General features: G+C 42.4%; 1 protein-coding gene across 1 annotated transcript in view; it reads left to right on the plus strand.

Moving 5' to 3' along the window:
- The window catches only part of col28a1a (collagen, type XXVIII, alpha 1a), a 30,035-nt gene extending 18,650 nt beyond the window's left edge, over positions 1 to 11,385 (plus strand). The window contains exons 26-34 of the mRNA XM_084563881.1: positions 792 to 860; positions 1,062 to 1,130; positions 1,230 to 1,310; positions 3,576 to 3,611; positions 3,712 to 3,748; positions 3,968 to 4,522; positions 5,402 to 5,544; positions 6,351 to 6,627; positions 9,136 to 11,385. Of these exons, the coding sequence (XP_084420007.1) occupies positions 792 to 860; positions 1,062 to 1,130; positions 1,230 to 1,310; positions 3,576 to 3,611; positions 3,712 to 3,748; positions 3,968 to 4,522; positions 5,402 to 5,544; positions 6,351 to 6,627; positions 9,136 to 9,308 (1,440 nt within the window). The 3' untranslated portion in view covers positions 9,309 to 11,385. The remainder of the gene's footprint in view (positions 1 to 791; positions 861 to 1,061; positions 1,131 to 1,229; positions 1,311 to 3,575; positions 3,612 to 3,711; positions 3,749 to 3,967; positions 4,523 to 5,401; positions 5,545 to 6,350; positions 6,628 to 9,135) is intronic.
- Positions 11,386 to 16,604: the final 5,219 nt, after the last annotated feature.

Consider the following 16,604-nt stretch of genomic DNA (forward strand, 5'->3'; position numbering starts at 1 on the left):
TGCTATATGAACAGCTACATTGTTGGCGTGTTAATATTAATATTTTTACGAAAGCACACATTGAGGTTGTTAAACTGTCATCTGTTTAAAAGTGAGCTGGTGAAATCAGAGGAACCGCTTGTGAACGAGCAAGGCAGGCAACTGCTTGGGGGCCCCGGGCATTAGAGAGTCCCTGACGGTTGACAGACTTTAATGACAGTCCATAACACCTGACGCCATTACATGTCCCATTACATGTCGTGCACATGACTCTTTAAAGTAGTTACATATGACAATGGCTACCAGTTTAAAGTGAAAAGAAGTTGTGCCTCTGAGAGCGAAAGAAAAATGAAGAGGAAAAGAGAAAACAGGGCAGTGGTGATACATAATAATAACTGAATGCCACTAATCTAGCTTTAACTATAGGAGAGAGACATTTGTATTAAGTACCTTCTACTGTCAACGGTTAACATTAGTTTACTCTGCTAGTGTGTCCAGCTCTGTTGTCCGTGACCAGGTTTTTGTTTCTTTTTCACCAGTTGTGTGATTATAATTATTTTGATAAAGCAACTGAATCCACACGCAGTCCTAAGATTCCCTGCCAGTCAGCTTTACATATATTTACCCTCGTGAAACCATGATGAGTGTGGGGTTAACAACCCCACTGGGACTCCCAACGCTTTATTAGAACTGAAGAAGCCTTTGGATGAGAGGTGAAATGTCTTCCTGAAACTCAAACAAGTCCATCCGGTTGTTTTAAACAGTTAGATACTTTAAACCTTGACAGCTGCTTTAATGTACTGTATTCCCAGGGCTCTACAGGGCAGCCTGGCCCACCTGGCATCCCAGGGCTTCCAGGAGAGGGTATCCCAGGTCCAAAGGTAAGGGAAAAAGAAAAACACCTGACAGTGTAGTTTTGACTGTGTGGCCATAATGAGAATTCAGCACCCAGCTACGATAGAGTTGACTCTTGATCCATTATCTTGTCCTACATGGTTATGTACTTGAGTACTTGAGTTGCTAGCCTGCACAGAATATGCTGAGTGCACCATTGTTACTCTCATCAATTCATCATTTCCCAGGGAGAGCTTGGATATCAGGGGCCAGCGGGCCCTCGCGGAGCACCAGGGGATGGCCTTCTAGGGGACAAGGTACAAACAATTCAGCTACTGCATGGGAATCATACCATTCCTGTCTCGTATTTCATTTGCAGCAAATTTGTCTTAAATAATGCTTTCACTCATGAACAGGGTGATCAAGGTACTCCTGGAGACAAAGGAAAGAGAGGTGACAAGGGACGCCATGGCGAACCTGGATCATCTGGACCAATGGTAACGTAGCATGTATGAAGTAAAGTGGAATCTACAAATCTAAATGGAAGTTTCTTAGCTGTTGATTTCTTAGCTGAATCCTAAACTGCATTGAACCCAGTCAGACATTTTTAGGCTGACACAATGAGCAGTTTGTCGTTATTCCTGCACTGGGAAAGTTTGAACATCTTGTGGAAGGCACATTACTACAACGCACAAATTACAACATACAAACTGAAATAGTAGACATAGTCCTGGGCAAATCGATCTCAAATAATCAGCTTTAAGTACGAGTGTTTACACCTGGAAGAACAGCCAGCTCTCCAGATCCATTCTCAGTTTCGCAAATAAACACCAAGATTGCTTGGGGAGCAGTAGAGGATTTAAACACCGGCGGCTTCTAATGGAGTTCTACCTTCCACTGTTTCAGAAACAAGAACAGCGTTTTTGTTTTTTTTTTGACTTTGGCACACACATTAAGTTATTATTTAGCGATCTTCGTCCTGACGTTAGTTCGACCTACACAAACTCAAATTCAATCCCTGGAAGCCTCCATGCACATCGTGATCTCCGGTAATAAAGGAAATACGTAACAAAACCACACACGGCTCCTTACACATCAACATGACCGCATCAATAATCAGTGTTGTGCCTGAACGTGTTCAATGAGTGGCGTTTGTGAACTGAACGCATCATTTTTCCAACTGTGAGCGTAGACGTGAGTTTCGCTCAGTCTGGAGGGAAATAACAACCCCGTTCAGGAAAAAACTAAGAAAAATAGTTTTACGACAGCTGGCAGCCGACGTGCGATTTCTAGCATGCAGCATGACTGTTGCAGTTGAAAGAGAAGCCGCCTATGGCACTGATCCACACGAACAGTTGAGTTATTTCCTAGTTTATACAGTCAATGGTTATTCAAAAAAAAATGACGGGTTGGGGATGAACGTGAACTGTTGATTTCAGAGTCTACGAGCTTAGTTCAAAATTAAAAAATAAGAACTCGTTCACTTTTATCTGTGCAAACTGAACTTTGAACTAGTTCCTGTTTAGTGTGAACTCGCACAACACTGTCAATAATAAACCACATGCTGGTACGTTATTTAATGATAGAATCACACACAGTGTGCTCATATTAAATGCATTGATTCGATTTATTTATTTATTATCTGTGTAGTTAACAGCTACAAAGACCTTACAAATGACATCACTTATGGTGCTTTTTCCTTTTCATGCAATCGTTTACAATAGCGGTTGTGTGGGTTTTTTTTTTTTTTTTGGTTTTTTTTGGTTTGTTTTTGCTGAATGAATGATTCAAAGCTCCACTGACACAAGAGCACCCCTGTTGAGTAGGAGGTCTTTAATGTGACCCAGGACACACTGTATGTTCACACCACCAAAGGAATGCGGACAAATGTGACACAGAACACCAAACGTGGTCGGACATTGGATCTCTGGGTGTGTTCACACCTGTACTTAAAGCTCGTGACTTGCGATCAGATTCCCCAGAACGGATGCCAATGCAAGGTGTGAATGGAGCCGTTAACGTCACAGGGCTAGTAGTGGAACCAAAACGCAGGACACACAGGACGGGTATTCAGAGTTCAGTTCAGTTACATATTTTACGGGCAGAGAACTGTTCGAGGCAACAGTATTATCTGTGTTTAGTGAGTGGAGGCATTATAGAGGCAGGCAGGGTTTGCAGGAGGGAGGCAGAGTCCAGAGTCAGTAACAGGAAAACAAAGAACTTATCTTTATGATCCGGGTTGTATTATGGCGTTAGAGCTCAGTATTTAAAGCAGGGGAGATCATAATCTGCCTGGTTAGAAGCTAGTTACAATGGACTGCTGTCTCAAAGCACCCAAGCAGCAAACAAATACCCTACCTCTGATCAACAGAAATTTTTGATGAAAAGTTGCGCAAGAAGACACAGATTTTGATAGTGGTGGCTACACAAAATTGTCATTTGACTCTTCTTACATACCTTTATAAACCACGTCTTCAACGATATTAACTCAAGGAATGACTCCTCTCACAGACATTTAAGTAGGAGAGCTGCTGATGTTACCAATTGATCGAGTTCAGCCAGAGACATATGAAGTGTCGGTGTCAAGTGATGGACAGTTCATGCAGTCAAGTCACAAGCGTGTTTGAATACTTTATTAGGTTGTCTATAATTACTGATGCACATTTTGAGAAAGACATTTCCAGGGAATGTCAGCTGATACAAAACACAAGGGCTTGTGATCTTATCATTCTACTACCTAATCTGCTAGTTTAATTTTACAGGGGAGACCTGGACAGAAAGGGGTACCAGGACTGACGGTAAGCAACGAGCAGACACGGATCACATTTAGCTGTATATTCCAAAAATGTATATATGTCTTTTCATACCTCTATTGTCTTCTTTTTCGGATACTCACAGAGAGAAGAGATCATCAGGATAATAAGGGAAATATGTGGTAAAGTTTTGTCATGTTTTGGAGCAGTTTAGTCCTCACTCATTTGTGATTGTTTTTCCCGATAAAAACCTGTAGAGTTGAGACAGGATTGCTGACACTGAGCTGTTTTGATGTGATGGGAAATTCTTCCGTTAGAATATGAGCTGTCCAGCAATGGTGCCTGATTTTTTATGTTTTTCTTTCCCCCTGTCTAATCCATCTCATACTTTCATTACCTAGGCTGTGGCCTCAAGTGCAGAGAGAGCCCTCTGGAGCTAGTGTTTGTGATAGACAGCTCAGAAAGTGTGGGGCCAGAAAACTTTGAGGCGGTGAAGGACTTTGTGAACTCCCTTATTGACCGACTGACGGTGAGCCAGGACGCCAGCCGGATTGGGGTGGTGCTCTACAGCCATGTGGACATGGTTGTGGTCAGTTTGCAGCAGCAGTCCAGCCAAGACGACGTCAAGACCGCCATCAGGCGGATGCCCTACCTGGGCCAGGGCACCTTTACGGGAAGTGCCATCCATCGGGCCAACCAGATTTTCCAAGCATCTCGTCCCGGTGTGAGAAAAGTGGCCGTGGTCGTAACGGATGGGCAGGCTGACCCACGTGATGTCATGCAGTTTGAAGAAACAGCCACAGAGGCCCATGCAGAGGGGATTGAGATGTTTGTTGTAGGAGTGATGAACAAGACCAGCCCTTTGTATGAGGCATTCGTGGCTGAGATGAATGTTATTGCCTCTGATCCTGATAAAGAGCACGTGTACCTCATAGATGACTTCAGGACTCTACCCAGTAAGCAAAACTCACTACTGGTGACGCTGACATGCTATCACATTAACTGATCAATGCAGCACTGGTTTCTACCATTCACCCATTCAAATGTAATAATTGAACTTATTCAAAACTGAAATGAAATTTGAACACAAGAGATAGCTGGAGGAGATTGTGCAATCAGTATCTCTTATGATCCATTAAGATACAACTCTTGGCTTCTTATATGAAGTTTCTTTGTTTAAATGTAGTTAGAGCTCTACCCACACTGGAACTAGCAGCTGTGACGCATGGAAATGTGCAAAACTTGCCACTGTTCCAACAGTGGCAAGTTAACACACAGGCTAGCAGCCAACTATGACTGACCACACAGTCACAGGTTAGAATGGCTTTGCATCTAAAGTCAATGGACAATAAATAGATGAGTTGAAAACCGACTTTAGATAAATGGACTCTAGCATTTATAGAAATGAATGGGGCGTAGAAAGAAGTAACAAAAAAGCCAGAGTTAAATCTAGCTGCTGATAATTTTACATCAGTTTGACGCTAATGAAGAAAAGCCTCCAAGTTAGTTCAGTCTGTCAGTAGTCCTATTGCATTTCTAGACTTTCTGCATTTCTTTAGCCTGGATGCTATATGACCAGCACAGACGAGCTACATTTTCACTAAGAGACAAATGTTAAACTTTACTCACGAGGCACTACTCAGTATGCCACATGGCCAACTATTTTTTTTACAATGTGGTGCCATCCGGTCACACAAGCTCTGCTGACAGTTTATTCAAGACAACAGACATTATCTGTTATCTGTTTGTAATTATTTTCTCTAAATCACATGCGTTGACTACAGCCCAGAGCAAAATTTCCAGTTACCTTACCTTTCTCATTGTTTTTGATACAGCTCTGGAAGGTCGCTTGCTGAGTCAGATTTGTGAGCAGGATGACATGGTGGCCTTTCTGCCAATCCTTCCGTCTGAGGAAAGCCAGCCCGAGGCTACAGAAGAAAGTCGGTCTACCGCATTCCCCGAGGAGGAAAACATACGAGTAATCCAGCTTTTTCATCTTATTTGGGGGCGGGCTTGGAACATGTCCCAACTGTCATTGTGCGAAAGGCTAAATAATAATACGTCAAAATGTATGTTAACGTCACAGTTAATGCGATGAATACTACAACAATCCTCTTAGACGCAAAGGAGATCTTTGAGTCTAAGAGTGTGTACTTTGGACACTTTGGTATGACATCCTATGACTCTCCTATGAAGCACCTTTTCTTAAGCTAGCAAGAAGTGGTGCACTTATAAAACAGGTTTTGGAGTGCAGCTGTGGTGCACTAGATAGGAAGTTTATGGGAGGTGTAAGTTGGTGTATAGTAATGCTTGCAAAATGCAACAATATTAGCAGCGGTGTACCTTTGTTGTCTTTTTAGCTATGCTGTGTGTTGGTCAAGGCAGACATATTCCACTGTGAAATGCACAGTTCACAGGGGAATATTTCTGTAATTCTCTCAGTTAGAGATGAGATAAAATAATGCTTTAATTCATCCCAGGGAGAAATGATTCAAAACAGAAATAGAATTTCTTTTACTTCATCTCGTTAGGACCATGAACATCCACAGCAAATTTTATTCAGTCAAGCGATTATCTTTTGAGATTGTCATCAGGGAGGAAATTCGGCATGATGATCATGTAATCATTCTCTAGAGACCATGAATATTACTATCAATCAGGCCAGTCAGAAAAAAACAATTGTTGCAAAAAGAGGCCGTAATATTCACCTGTTCATAGTGTAAAGGGCATGTAAAGTATAGAAAATATAGAGGGTCTGATCTGAGCTTATTGTCTACTTAACAGCTTGAACTCCCAGTGAAGACAGTAACAGACCAGCCCCCAGCGTTCCCTGAGTCAGAGCGGCTCGATGAGAACCAGGTTGATACTGAATTGCTGGTGGAGCCCTGGAATGAGCTGCCGGACATCACGTTTGGGCTTCCTGGTGGCACGGGGAGGCAGGGCCCTGGGGTAAGCTCCGTTGTGAGCCCTCAGAGTTCGACCAATTGGCTGTATGAGGCGGAGAGCACACGGGATCCTTTCATCCCTCCTCCACCACCCTTGACTGACTCTCCGGTGACAGGTAAAAAAGCAGGGCGCTACAGGCACACATGGATACTACACAGACATGCCACACCTTTGGCACATATCATTTCCAACATTCTCATCTCCAGGTGCATTGCTGTGTTTCACCACAGCCACCTGACATGAAGGGTGATAACCTTCCTGTAAAACCACATAAACAGCTGTGTTAAATTGCTTTGCTTTGGAAATCTGACCATCTAACTTTCTTGGAAAATTTCCCTTGTATTGTTTGCAGTGTTTGAACAATGATTCAAGCAGTAATACAGCATCATTAAACAAACTGCAGTAGCAAGTGGAACTCCACACAGCTCATTAATTAGCCAGGAATTCACCCGTCAGTTGAACTGAAGGTAAACATGTGTTGTTAGGCCCAGTAGTGTGCTGTACCTAAATACAGATTGGAGGTACACGAGTCTCTCTGTGTTACACGTCATTATATTTATACCATTATAACATAATGTGTGTTTCATGCGCAGTACGTATGGGACCGCTATACCTTTCAGACGTCATATGTAAACATGTCATCAGTCTGTTAAATACGCACTGTGACAGATATAAATGAGGTCCATATACTGAGCAGTTAAACTAGGTGTGTGTTGAAAAAGATAGAGCTCCGAATCCTCTCAAACGTCCGCTTATCGCATGTTAGATATTTGCTTTGGTTAGCAAATCTGGCCTCCTCCCTTTTCTCAATAATTTCCCCTTGTTGTTTGCACTGTCTGAACAAAGACCGGAACAGTTAGACAGCAACCGTATATGTATACCATACAACTTTTTTTTTTTCGTTTACATGAATGCAGAAGAACTAATCATACAAACTGCACCATGACTGGAACAGGGGAAGTGAAGCTCAGGGCAACGTGGCCAGATTAACCAGTTAGTGGGCCTCGAGGCAACCCAGTGGTGGAAAGTTAATTACACAAGTTCAAGTTGAATGTTCTTCCCTCGTTATATATATACTATACAGCAGTGGTTCCCAAACTTTCTCTGCTGGCCCCCCCTTTGGTACATAAGAAAATCTTCCAAAAAAATATATTTGATTTCAGACTCCATTGTAGTTTATTTCACACATTGTAATTAATACAAACCTCAACCTTTTCTGAACAAATAAAAGTAAACTTTACTGTGTAATTATGTTCAGTGTAACAGGTTTGCGTGGGAGCCCGTCAAAAACTTGTCCATCTCATCGCTAGCGGTGTCCTTTATTGATTCATTCATTCCATCTAGAGGGTGACACGGGAATCAGTTGTCGCCCCCATCCCATCCCGAGTCCACAAAAATACTCCCGTCATTTCCCGATCACGTGACTGGAAAAAAAACATCCTGTCCCGCAAAATCCCTAGAGAAAGACTCCCAAATCCCGATGTTGTTGTCTAAAGTTGGGCGCACTCACCGCATTGCACCGGCGCGCCCCACACTTTGGGAACCACTGCTATACAGTATTTCAAAGGCAAACACTAGATTTTCTGCACCTCTTTATGTGATTGCTATACTTACCACATTTTATACGTAAGTATGTCATCAGTCAGAAAAATGTGAGATCATATATAAAGCTCCACTCAGTAACAAAGAACCTACAATATGGTAAAGCAGCACTGGTCGGAGCCATTCTAGGAGCATTTTGTCCTTAAAAACACTTTCAATTTTATAGTGTATATCAGAGGTCTTCATCAGGAGGTACTGCAGGGGGGGTCGCATCCATTAATTTCAATGTCTTTACATACACATATACATAAGTAGGGGGTCCCCGCTCCATCTCTCCATCAGTTTGGGAGTCCTTGGCCTGGAAAACATTGAAGACTCCTGGTGTATATATTTTATTTTACCTTTACTTTCATATATGATGAGAATACGTTTTTCCTGCCACTAGCAACGTGTGGGGGGGAAGGGGGTTAGAGAAGCAGCTTTGGGACCATAAGGTCCACGTGGCCGCCCACTGGTCTGAGTGTACATGCCGCTGTGTGAACAAATGGTTTAAATGCTGAGAACAGTATGTCACATGTAGGAAAAAAAAAAAACGTAAAAGTATAAAGCATTTTGGATGCTGATCTACTTTGATGGTACATGGCTTAAAGGTATGTTATTGTCATTGCCACATAGCAGCTTGTTCTATTTGGAGCTCAAAATGTGGTCAAGTCAAATTAAGGTCCGCAGTTTTGTACTCGGTCCAAACGAGATCAGTGAAAAATCTTCGGTACCTGAATGCAACAAGCTTATATAAAACAATAAAAAATAAATAAAAATATGTTAGACTCAGCCAGAACAAGGGAAAGAGGGAAGTAGTAAAAAGTCCTGTTTTGCAGGTTGCTGTGAGCATGGTTTAATAATTAGCAGGTGAAAACACATGCAAGTTGTTTGAACTGTATCTCAGTGACTTTATTTCAGCAAGTCAGCATACATGACAAGCTACGTGTTTAAACAGTGGGATGCTGTTGATATGATCTTAGCATTTTATTAGCCCATGGCAATACAGCAGTTCACCCTTGCACCCTTCTTGTCTTTTCAGACGAGGGGTGCAGTCAGCCTCTTGACCCCGGCCCCTGTCGCAAGTATGTTGTCAGGTGGTACTACGACCCAGAGGCCAATGCCTGTGCCCAGTTTTGGTACGGAGGGTGCGACGGCAACGCAAACAACTTTGAGACCGAAGACATCTGCAGGAGTCGATGCGTCTACACGTAACAGGCCGCGCTTCGAAGAAAACAGCGTGTGCAAAGCTAACACTCTCCATCTGTGTCACCGAGGAACTGACAGGGCGGGTGGCACACGGTTTACTGTTACGCCAGAGCTCAGGCCAGCAGCTGCTGTCGTCACGCTCTGTGGACTACTGCAGGCGAAGCAGATGATGGAGAGCATACAGTATTTGGACCTCAGACTACATTCACACTGCATGGTGGCTTCTACCTGGTTCCCGACCTGCTAAACATTTACTAGCTGGACAACTAGACAAACACTTGTTTATCATGCCACCGCCCAGGTGTCAAGATGTCATTAAGGCTCAGTCAATCAACTGGAATCAATACCTGTAAAACACCAATATTGTAAAACTAGTTCAACATAGTCACAATCACAACACAACTAAAAAATAGAAGAACTGCAGAACATAAAAAGCGCAATATCCAGATATAAGTAAATAAAAAAATAAGTCCCGCCTAGACTATAAATATACATTGGAGTTAATAAATAAGCCGGATACCATCCAAAAGGATTATCTTATTTTATCTAAATACGATGTCAACTGAATTGTCGTAACCTCTCTGATCAAAGTCCTGTTTTTAAACCCTTCCTCTATCTAAGCAAAGTGGTTCTTTACAACTAAAACGGCTCTCAGTTGTCTTTCGCTTTATTGTAAAGTCAGTGTAGGATATCAGTGATCTGCTCGACAAGCTTTCAGGGTGTTCCTCTGACGTTAATGACTATCTGACTTAAAATTAAGCGTAGCTGGATGATCTGCTGATCTGGTTTCGTTGGTCAGATGTTAAATAAATGATTGTGTGTTTATCTGAGTTGTATCAGCGTCAGCGATCAGAATCTACAACCGCCAGTTACGAGACTAGAAAGTCCCCCAGGCAGTTCAGCCTGCATACGTAACATCCCCCAGAGAGTGGTACCTTTGCAGGCTGCATTCATATCCTGTTCCAGAACAAGTTACGTTCAAGATAATATGTGACAAGCTTTATGTGACACTTGAAATGACACAACAAAAAGGAGCTTGACTTTCAAAGCAAGACTTAATAGAGCTTTCATATGAACCATACAACAAACTACTAAGGACCAGCTGTATGCTCTAGGAACGTCTTTCCTTCTAAATTCTGACCTAATTCTCAAAATCTCAGATGTATTTAGTGTTGTCCTACATCTGGGTATTATTAAAAAGTACAATATATAGGATGGAAAATTGTAAACAAGACTGTTTCAGTCCAAAGGAGACCGTTCCTGGGACCTTATGGCAGCATGGTGTCTTGGTGTGATCTTATCTCACTACAAATCTCACCACAATTGTCCAAAACCTGTGCTACACGTATATCAACATGCATGTCAACAACGCCACACATTCTTATCAGTGAGTTGATGAAACTCAAAAGATCCATTTATTTATATGAATACTTTGGATCAAAGATTTGATGGTCTTTAAAGGAATAGTTTTTGGGAAATACTGTCTACTAACTGGCATTCTTGCTTGGCACTGAGATTCGATAATGCAGTTCTGAATGGTGTTTGAGGATGCGGCAAACACACAGTTCCTTTGTATCTGGAACAGGATTTCATGGTATATCACATGAATGTGTTGTTGTTTGTTCTAACTCCTCCCTTTAGTTCCCAGTAGTTTCTGATCTTTCCCAGCCATTTGCTTCAGTACTTTTGGTATGTTTCCACAGAGGAAGCAGCTAAACAACATACTATGAGACTGCATGAAAACCGCAAAGACAATAAACAGAATGGATGCACGTCCACTTGCAATGTGAATGTAGTCTGCTGTATGCGTTACTGCTCTTACACATGTAGTTTGTAGACACGACAGTGTTTAAAACATTTTCTTTTTCCATTTTAGTGTATTCAGTTGTGGATATGTCTTGTTATGTGTTTGTACATGTTTCTATGATATGTGTTCACCATAGTACTTGAGCCTTTCAGGGCATCTTAATCTGTAAACACTTCGTATTCTTAACCTCAATAGATGTTTCACACAATGTTGTATCCACTGCTGTGCCCACATGTTGAATTGTAGTCGTTTTAGTTCATCTTAATTAAATCTGTTAACCACTACTACAATAAATTTTGTATAAAAAGATGTAATCCAGGCCGACTGGGGCCTTTCTGTGTGGTTTGCATGTTCTCCCTGTGTCTGCGTGGGTTCTCTCCGGGTACTCCGGCTTCCTCCCACCGTCCAAAGATGTGCTTGTTAGGTTCATTGGTGATTTAAACCCTTCCTCTATCTAAGCAAAGTGGTTCTTTACAACTTTAAAATGGCTCTCAACTGCCTTTCGCTTTATTGCAAAGTCAGTATAGGAAATCAGTGATCTGCTCAACGAGCTGTCAGGGTGTTCCTCTGAAGTTAATGACTACCTGATTTAAAATTAAGCGTAGCTGGATGATCTGCTGATCTGGTTTCGTTGGTCAGATGTTAGGCAACCGTAGTGCCTTTCACTTTAACAGTATGTGGTAGGTTGCACCTTTTCTGATGGGTCTCTCACAGGGTAAGCAGATCTTTCGAAGCAGCCGAGTCTCAGTGTTTACTTCATTGCTGTGTTTTATTCCGTGATGGTAGGGTGAAGGTATTCTGTGACACCCATTTAAAATAGGGATGGCTCGATACAACTTTTTCATGTCCGAAACCGATACCGATACTGCAACTTGGAGTATCTGCCGATACCGATATCAATCCGATACCTTCTTTTCTCCTCTGTTAAGTTGTTAATAATACATATAGTTTGTATAGATGTACTTTGCTCAATATGGACATCTAAAAAAACCATGGCTAAACTGTGCAACAAATATTCTGCTCCCCTAAGGGAAGAAATAAAATAGCCCACAATGTGCTTCACGCCATAAGCTCTTTATTTAAACTTCAAATCAGTGCAAACTTGAATGTTTCTTCTTTCACATGTAACCTCTGGGGTTGAACTGTATGTAAAACACCCATATCAATCTACCTATCCTAAGTCATATTGATTGGTGCTACAGTGTTAAAAGCTCTATCCATCTTTGTTTTTATTTTTATCAAGAAAAATGGTGCACTTCACCTTTACAAAAATAGCGCTGTCTCTTTAAGAAAGACGTAGTCTTGAGTTGTTGAAGTTGTGCGTGGCTGTGGATGATTGCCGCTGAACTGAGGCTGTCACCCCTTGAGACACTCACGTTGCACAAGTTGCATTTGGCTGTTTTACCTTTCTCTTCCTTGCAAAGTAACTCCACACAGCTGACATGATAAGAGCGCTAGGCTAATTCACTGTCAGACTTTCTGTTTACACAGCTTGCAGCAGCTGCTCTCTGTTTACGCCACTTCGCGTTAAGTTAAGTTGAGCATTTGGGCTTAGGTATCGGATCGGACGGGCTACAGTTATTTTTTTCGATGTTCGATCCTGAAATTTTGACCAATATCAGACCGATACGGATCCTAAGTATCGGATCGAGCCATCCCTAATTTAAAATAAAGGATTGTGTGTTTATCCAAGTTGCATCAGTGTCAGTGGTCAGAATCTACTACCGCCAGTTACAAGACTGGAAGGTCACCCATGCAGTCCAGCCTGCATATGTAACATGCTCCAGAGCTTGGTACATATGCAGGCTGCATTCATAACCTATTCCAGAGCAGGTTACGTTCAAGATAATACACGTAGGTGAATAGAATTTGACAGATCTAAAAAAAAAAAAAAAGATTCAAAATATATATATCATACTTTAACAAAGAGAAATGCAATGTTTTAGGAAGGAAGGCTATTATAATATTTCTGGACATTCATACAAAGCTATATGTGACACTTGAAATGACATAACAACAAGGAGCTTGACTTTCAAAGCAAGACTTAATAGAGCTTTCATATGAACCATACAACAAACTACTAGGGACCAGATGAAGAGCTGGGCTCCCAATCAGTCCAAACACTTTTTCCTTGTGCCCATAAGCCCTCCGCCTTAGCAGAACATGAACAGAAGAGACCTGCCTCAGTTACTTTTGTGAGACATAAGACAGAGCTTCGACAGCAGGAGCCCTCAAGTCCATTACCTTCAGTTTCATCAGCTCCTGTACCATCAAACCCAGTAACTTCTTCATATATGCCCCAAAGCTCAGTCTTAACACCTTCAGAGTTTGGCCCTTATATGCCTTTAAGCTCAGCCCTGTCATCTAATGCCCCTTCTACCCACATGCATGAAAGTCACCCACCTTACATGCCTCCTCAAATGCCACCAATTCATATGCCACTAACCTCTTCTTCCCATGCATCCTCTCATCATATATATCCCACATTACCAGCCCAGGGGGCTAGCATAGCTTTAGCTGGCCATGGCCCTCACAGTCAGTTTCCACCAATTCAGGGGGCTGTGCTCCCATCACGTGCCATGCAACCTCCACCTATCCCTATACCTCAAGCTCCATCAACCAGTTCAAGGCCATCTGCATACCATCCAAGCAATGTGGCTCCATACCAGCATCATCATGTGCCTCGCCAGCTGGTACAGCAGCCTCAACCTCAGTACTCTGTATCCCAGTCAGCCTCTGTTTTATATGCCCCCCAGTTTACAGGAGTCCCCCTTAATCCAAGCTTCTCACTACCTGCGGCTCCTGTACAGATATCCATCACGAGTTGAGGGCCCCTCATTCCCTTATCTAATCCATAATGATCCTCATGAGTTTGTAATGTTAAAGATGGCTTTTACCAATCTGCTACCTGTAGAAGAACCTAAACTGATCATTTACATATCCCCTCTGCTCACCATATTGCACTTTCCTACGCCCATGACCCACAACCTTTCACCATGGCACTGGCAGCCCTAGAGCGACAGTATGGTCAACCACATCAACTGGCCCTAAAAGAGATCCAGACCTTATTAAATCTCCCAAAGGTAGCTTGTGGAGATGCTGAGGGGTTTTCAAAACTTTGCTGTTAGAGTGAGATCATTGGTGGGAATGTTACAATCCCTGAGATCAAGAGAAGGTGATGCAGAACTAGCCTGTGCTTCACATGTGAAGCGACTGTTGAGTGAACTCCCAGTAGAGCTAGTTTCCAACTTTGCGAAACACACCCGCTCAGCCTCTTCCAATGCTCACTACAACCTGGTGGACTTTTCTGCATGGCTGGAGGGAGAGTCAGAATGTCAAGCAGTTGTAGCACAAGCGAACAGCCTTCAAATCAGTGGTCCCCAAATTCAAAGGAAAGATGCAGGTCAAAGATTCAAATCCCCATCGGCTACCATTTTCCAGTGCTGAACGGAGGTCGCCACGAGGACGAGCTGCATCAGGACCACAACCCCAAATGAGGTATCCATGTGCATACTGTCCAGTCAACCTCCCATTACTTCACAAACTGTGAAAGCTTGAAAGTTCTGAGCACGGACGAAGTGACAAAATGGTTGAAGGAACAAAACAGATGCTAGAGATGTGGTAGGACTTTGGCCCCCTAAGCATTAAAGTGGGGTGACGGATAGAAAAAAAGATGGGGAATACTGTTCAAGTGCATGACCACCAGATGCATTCATGTAGAACTACTGAACAGCCTTGACTCTGACAGTTTTATGTCCCTTAGGCGTTTCATTGCACGTAGAGGACAGCCCTTTGAGCTCCTTTCTGACTGTAGCACTAACTTTAAAGGAGGAGACAGAGGACTGAGAGATGTATTTGCTGCCATGAATCCACACCTGAGAGAACAGATAAGTAGATCACAGATACAGTTCCACTTTAATCCTCCAAACACCCCTCACTTTGGCGGAATATGGAATATTAAAGCTGCTCTCAGCGTTTCAGTAGGAAGTCAAGGTGTTTTTGAGGAGGTCATACACACAGCCCTCGTGGAGATAGAAGGAATTCTGAATTCCAAGCCAATTGGATATGTATCCTCTGACATAGCAGATTCTGACCCTATCACTCCCAATATCCTTCTAACGGGGCGGCTTCCCTTCCACAAGCCGTGTATGCAGATACTAACACTTGGACGGCGACAATGGAGGCACAGTCAAGTACTAGCTGTTCAGTTTTGGTCCTGTTTCATTAAAAACTACCTTCCCAACCTACAAATACGAAGCAAGTGACATGCAGTCATTTTGTTTGAAGATTTATTCATTGTTTGTGTTTCATTATAATAGTTTCCTAAGTTTAATCCTTTACTGAGAGAAAGTGAGTGTGGATGCATTACTGATGTAAGTGTAAAGACAACCTAATTTCTTATTATATATTTGATACTTTCTAGATTTGTAATATTTCCTTTATTATTTTTTGTATAAACAAAATCATCCACCTTTACCATCCACCTTTACATTTATTACCAACAACTGTTAACTTCACCAAAATAAACTATTGGAACTTGGAACGCTGTCTGGATCCTGTGTTTAAATGTGCACCCAACATCTGATGTTCAGTGAATCAGCGACATCTCAGATACATATAGTGTACAGTTTTTTTCAACTGTCTGCTTAGCAGTTCTGAATGGTGTTTGAGGATATGGCAAACACACAGTTCCTGTGTATCTGGGACAGGATTTCATGGTATACCACAGGAATGCAGTGTTGTTTGTTCTAACCCCTCCCTTTAGTTCCCAGTAGTTTCTGATCTTTCCCCGCCATTTGCTTCAATACTTTCGGTATGTCGGAGGCACGTACACTTGCAATGTGAATGTAGTCTGCTGTATGCGTTACTGCTGTTACACATGTAGTTTGTAGATACGACAGTGTTTAAAACATTTCTGTTTCCATTTTAGTGTATTCAGTTGTGGATATGTCTTGTTATGTGTTTGTACATGTCTCTATGATATGTGTTCACCATAGCACTTGAGCCTTTCAGGGCATCTTAATCTGTAAACACTTTGTATTCTTAACCTCAATAGATGTTTCACACAATGTTGTATCTACTGCTGTGCCCACATGTTGAATTGTAGTCGTTTTAGTTCATCTTAATTAAATCTGTTAACCACTACTACAATAAATTTTGTATAAAAAGATGTAATCCAGGGCGACTGGGGCCTTTCTGTGTGGTTTGCGTGTTCTCCCTGTGTCTGCGTGGGTTCTCTCTTGGTAGTCTGGCTTCCTCCCACCGTCCAAAGACGTGCTGGTTAGGTTCATTGGTGATTCTAAACTGGCCGTAGGTGTGAGTGTGAGTGTGAATGATTGTCTGTCTCTCAGTGTCAGCCCTGCGATAGACTGGCGACCTGTCCAGGGTGTTCCCCGTCTCTCACCCAATGACAACTGGGATAGGCTCCAGCAGACCCCGTGACCCTTCACAGGACAAGCGGTTACAGATGAATGAACGACTAACAAGACACACTA

This window comes from Chelon labrosus (assembly GCF_963514085.1).
Source record: "Chelon labrosus genome assembly, chromosome: 16".
NCBI classification, from domain to species: Eukaryota; Metazoa; Chordata; class Actinopteri; order Mugiliformes; family Mugilidae; genus Chelon; species Chelon labrosus.